This window comes from Topomyia yanbarensis, chromosome 2 (genome assembly GCF_030247195.1).
Source record: "Topomyia yanbarensis strain Yona2022 chromosome 2, ASM3024719v1, whole genome shotgun sequence".
Taxonomy (NCBI): domain Eukaryota; kingdom Metazoa; phylum Arthropoda; class Insecta; order Diptera; family Culicidae; genus Topomyia; species Topomyia yanbarensis.
In genome coordinates, this window is record NC_080671.1 from 279,952,683 (window position 1) to 279,958,717 (window position 6,035).

The 6,035-nt window shown below is 41.5% G+C and overlaps 1 protein-coding gene across 1 annotated transcript; it reads right to left on the reverse strand.

Moving 5' to 3' along the window:
• Positions 1 to 755: 755 nt before the first annotated feature.
• LOC131680376 (uncharacterized) lies at positions 756 to 1,454 on the reverse strand. The gene has a single exon (XM_058961094.1). It carries the CDS (start codon positions 1,452 to 1,454, stop codon positions 756 to 758), a length of 699 nt encoding a protein of 232 aa, XP_058817077.1.
• Positions 1,455 to 6,035: the final 4,581 nt, after the last annotated feature.

A 6,035-nucleotide genomic window follows, 5' to 3' on the forward strand; every position in this document is an offset into this window, starting at 1 on the left:
TCGACCTGCACCCCTGTGCAACGGCTCAAGGTTTTTCCGAGACTCGCTCCGACAGTTCCGTCTCTAGTTTGCGGTTACCTGCTTTCCTTCCTGTTGCACTCGCTGGTCGATTTCTCTCGTTCCGAAATGGAGCGCCTGTTGTGCGCTTCTGCTTTCTCGAAATGCGTTTTCTCTCGAATCGCTAACGGCGTGCCTACTGAAGGCTTCTTCTTCCGACGTGCGTTTTCTCCCGAATCGCTAACGGCGTGCCTGCTGGAGGCTTTTGCTTCCGACGTGCGTTTTCTCCCGAATCGCTAACGGCGTGCCTGCTGAAGGCTTCTGTTTCCGACGTGCGTTTTCTCCCGAATCGCTAACGGCGTGTCTGCTGGAGGCTTCTGCTTTCTCGATGCACGGTTTCTCACGATCCGTTAACGGCATGTCCGCTAAGGCTTATATTTCTCGACGCACGGTTTCTCACGATCCGAAAACGGCATGTCCGCTGAGGCTAACTGTCCTGATTGGTGGAAGTCCTGTCCCGTCCCTCACGTCTCGACAGCTGCTTGCTGCGACTGCGAGTTGTCATGGGCCTTTCTAGACAGCTCTTCAAGTCCAATTGACGCTGGCTGATGTGCCATGGTGGGGAGGTAGTTTGAAAAGTTATTGCTCGCTACACCATGACAGGGCACGATTTATCCCGATCGGTTAACGGTGTTTCTGGCGCACGAAACTCGTGGTTAGCAGGTTGGAGCCTGCCGACATAGCTGAGCAAATTTCTTCTAATCGGCCTTTAGGTCCTTCGCGTGGTACCTTCCTACTTTTCCGGACGGAACATCCTCCAGTTCATATGATATGGTACCCAAAACTTTCCGGATCATAGCTGGCACGAACTTCGGGTTTAGTTTCTGGTTGATGCGATCTACCTTCGATGATAGTCCGAACGACCTTCGCCAGACAAGATCTCCGACGTTGAACGCCACCGCTCTCGTACGCATATTGTACCGTTTCTTCGATTTTTCGTGCGAGTTTCTGATCCGTTGCAACATGAATTCATGGATACGCTTTAAATTCGACAAACGCAGATCTTGCGCCAGCTTTAGATCCTGCGGCGTGTTGAGATCCTGTTGTTTGTACAGATCCGTATGCAGAAGTTCTCGGCCGAAGTTGGCAAAGTGCGGACTCACTCCCGTGACCTCGGGCTTTGCGCTATTGAGGGCAGCTACGATCGATGCTACATTTTCGTCCCAAGTTCGATGATCTTCATCCAAAAGCACTCTGATGCAAGTTATCAACACCCTATTTACCCGCTCTGCGTTGTTCACCATCGGACAGTAATACGCTGTGGTCATATGCTCGGTATTGCGCCTCGCGAGAAGAGACCGGAACGCCAACGACATAAACTGCTTTCCGTTGTCCGTGAGAATGATCCTTGGCCGTGAGAATCGAAGGAATACTTCCTTTTCCAGAAAGTTACACATGGCCTATGTATCTCCAGCGCGCATGGGTTGCGCAATAACGTACTTGGTTATCCAGTCGACTATTACCAAGATGACCGCGTTTCCCTTCTTTGATCTTGTGAATGGGCCGACGAAGTCAAGCGAAATCAGTTCCCACGGTATCCTGGCTGGTTTTAGCTTCCCCATGTCCGGCATCATTCGATGATTCGGAGCTTTGCTAGCTTTGCATACTGTTGGGACGATGGGACTGAAAGTCTTTTTAGCAGAACACAACGTATGTGTGATGAAATCTCACTAAAAGCTATATTTGTTTTATTAATTTTTCAATTCAGCACAATAAATGTGGTTACTTACATTTAAACTAACCTCACTTTTCCAAATACCCTTAACAATAGCTTAATTGAAGAACTAGAGATCAAAATAGTTGTGAGGTAACTATTAGTGGTAATAAATGAAGTTACTTACATTTCCAATAATGCGATAATTATTAATTTAATATTGGAAGTTGTGTAATTGTATCGAACTGGTGACTGAAGATAACGTGTTCGCTTTGTTGATCGCTTCTTTTGCCAGTTAGATTATTCCTACCTACGATGAATTTTGTGACATATCTGATCCCATGTTAGGGGGGATCGTCGATGTTTGCTTACTTGGTAACATTCCCCCGGCCGTAACATTGGTCTGGGTCTCAGGGCCAGTTTTACCGATTCCCTGTTCCAAATCAAATTTCGCCAGCTTTGCAATTGTCGACGAAGTACACCAGTTGATGTTTGTATCAAAGCTCTTCGCGATCTACCGTCTAATCCCATATTCAATTCTACGACTCGCCCTCTGATCAATCCGTTGCGCCGGGTATCTTCCACAATCATTACGAGATCACCTACTTCAATAGGTGCGACGTCTGTGAACCATTTGGTACGGCGTGTAAGGGTAGGCATGTTGAGAGTAGAATGGTAGGAGAATGTCGAACAGTCTAGAAGAATTCCCTCTCAGACCTCTACGACCAACTTACCAGAACACTAAAGTGAAGATGAGCAACGAAGCGAAGAGAAACGTATTCTAGTGAAAACTCACTCTAAATACTCTCCCGCAACCGTGTGATATTATGTTCACGCAATAGACACTAGATCACTGTTAAAACACTTTGTATTAACTCAGAATAGTTGTTGATGACAATATTGGTTTCTTCTCACTGTCCTGACTACTGAGCGCTCTGTTGCACTAGCGATTGTTCGTCTGCCCTACTCACTACATATGATTGAGTGTGTATATAGCGATACGCTGTATGTATAATACTGTAATGGAAATTGCCTTGTTCATATAATTTCAATACTTCCCCTCAATTTTCATTCCTAACATTTCAATCATGTTTGAAAACTTTGTTTTTGTAAGTGATTTAGTAAATACATCTGCTACTTGATTTTCTGAAGGCACGTATTTTAAAATAATCTTCTTCATTTGAATTTGTGGTCACGGGGCTCTTCTGTAATTTTTATGCACGGTATGTTATCCTCAAATATTGTGAATGGTGCTGCGAAAGTACCAATCTCACACAATATTTTTGACAGCCAAATTCCTTCCTTCGATGCTGCACAAAGAGAAACTAGCTCTGCCTCCGTCGATGATAAGCAGACGAGTTGTTGCCGTTTCGTTCCCCATGACACCAGGTTTCCAAATACCATAAATGCGCTTCCAGATATCGAGCGCCTATCTTCCTCGTCATTTAGATTCTCAGACACCTCTAGCGATTTCGTTAAATCTTGCTCAAGCATCTCATCACTTCTCTCTATGCTTTTATTCGCATTTACGTTTTCGTTCGAACTCTCATTTTTCTTATCGAAATAAAACTTTCCTTCATCAAAAATAACGTCTCTTGAAACGATAATTTTATTCCTATTATCATCCCACAAACGAAAACCATTTGGACTGTAGCCGACCTGGGAGGGAGAAACAGACACTACGCACGAAATGTAAATAATAGCACTTGTCAAGAAGCAAGAAAACTTTCGACAGCCAAAATCAATCAAGGTGGGCGACGCATAAATGAGCAAATTTCTTTTTGCGTGTCATTGATGCAAGCGTGTTACCGGCACATGACTTCAATCGTGTGATGGAAAGGAGCTTGAGACAGTATAAAATCAGTGAATGTTTTTTTTCCGGGTGCTTTACATTGATTTGAAGATAAAGTCAGACGACAGTTTGCTTCCAGTACTCGAGTGAAAAGAGGCAAATTTCGGATCGATGTATCTAATCTTCTATTTTTAAAATAGGATTTTTGTGCCGATCTTCTCCTTCATTCTACCACGGTTTCCTAAAAAATTTCTTACACTGATTATTAAAAACCGATACAATATTAAATTCAATCTGAAAAATAGAATTTAATTTTATAAAAATTTAACTAACAGAATCCTTGAATAAAGAAACTCGCCGGTAGAGGCATGTTTATCTGATTTGTGAAATGTTGACCAATGCATAGGTATTTGATAGGTAGATAGGTACGGCTGCAGCCTTGGAACGTAAATATCCACATAATGAAATAACCGAAAAAACGTTTGATATAACATGTTTTGGTTTTTATATTTCCCCATTATTTACTACTGAAAAATATTGCCAACCTAAATAAAGTACAGAAAACTGTTTCCGCCTTTCTTTTTACATGATCCAACAATTTTAACCGTCGAACTGTCAAATTTAGCCAAGGTTATTTTGCAAATAACTTTCGAAGTGTAAGATTTTAACTAATAGATAGAAATGGAATTTTTTCATGATTCTGATCATCAGATTAAGCTGCATGAGCACCCGAACATTAAAAATATTATGTCGATGTCAAACTTCACGTCTAAGTAACATGCCAATTTTTTTCGAAACTTTGTTTTTATTTATTAGCATGCATCTAAGCCTACGTTGATGATTTTCATTTTCTCAGTATACTCTCAAAAGAAACTTTAAACTGGAGAACCGTCAAATCTGACTAGCAAGGCGTCACTCATTCTAAAATTGTCAAATAAGTCACAAATTTTTAAAACTTTCTTCGCACGATTTACACCATTATTATTGGTCTTTACTATAGATATGAAAATAGCTTTTATCACATGTTTTAAATAGAAAGATGATATAAATTATATTAAACCAAAAAATATTTTTGAATTAACAAAAAAACGTGCACGTCACAGCATATTTTTTGATTCTATATTCCCATTTCTTGGAGTAGAGAACATTTACAGCTAGGGTTGCCACCTCTGGAGAGGCTTTGACCCGGAGATTTTCACTGATCTGGGGGGTGGTGGATTTTGAGTGGAACGAGACAGAAATTGGAATCAAAGCGAGTGCTAGGCATTTTAGAGAACTTTAATCGCTTTTTATTACTACGTTAAAGTAAAGCTGTAAATTTTTGACGTTTGAGAACGGTTTTATCGGTTTAATGTGGTGTAGTATTGCACTTCCCCGACTAAAGCACTATTTAGACTCTCGGTGAAAATGAACGTGAACATGTGTTGAATACCTTCCATTGTTCACGGTGGACGACGTCGTGAACAGTTTCATCAGCGAACAACGATTTCACGTTCACCTGGCAGTTTACAGTTTGTCAGAATGCAATCTAGTATTCGAAGGCGAACGTTCACCGTGAACAGCGATGACATTTATATTCACCACTCCGCATCAATTCTGCCCATCGTCTCGTTTACACTCCCGGTGAACAAGTGAATTATCCACTGCGGACATATTTCACCGTGGAATATTTAAAATGATCGGGGAATATGAATATTATTGCATAGATTCAATTATATCGAATAATTGTGCATGGATTCGCTAAGTATATTAATGTACTATCGTTTAGTTCCAGTTTCATCAATTTCCATGCACTAATAAGTGAGATATTGGAAAAAAACAATTTGGTGCGCATCGAGTTCACGTTCATTTTCACCGAGGGTGTAAATAGGCCTTAAGTGCCAAGAATACAAAAGCACCAGCTACTCTCACTGTGGAGGCCGAACGAGCATTGCTCTCCTCCACAACTAACAGGAGAAGGAAAGCAAAGGAGGCAGAGCTACGACATCACACTATGTGGTGTCGGTTATTCGTCACCAACAAATTTTAATTTCGCAACAAAGGGGCAAAACTCACCTCCCTAGCCCAGTTAAGGATCGCTGCTGGAGTAGCAAGACAACACCGCAAGAACTCGTTTGATGTTGACCTAGTCAGTTGGATTAGAAAAAATCTGCCAGACCTTAGTGCAGCTGGTGATAAGCACCACTAAGAGTGAAATGATTTGGTAAAATTGCAGTAAAATAACTTTTTTACACCATTTTGAGCGACTTAGTGGAATGCAATATTTCAATTGTAGCACATTGCGAAATATTACTTTCCTTAACCCTCCGGAAGTCGCGCATATGGCTTACCGAACGAGCAGCCGCTGGTCCCCTAAGACGATTTCGCTAGATTTTCAGAGCAGCGTGCACTCAGTGCACTAGCGCGACTTCCGGAAGGTTAATTTGTAGTAAATTTTGTTTTTCATTTTCATTGCTTTGTGAAAGGAATTAGCAATATTTGATGAACTCTTCGCCACCTTGAAACGAAGGGTTAGTCGGGAAAAATAAATCT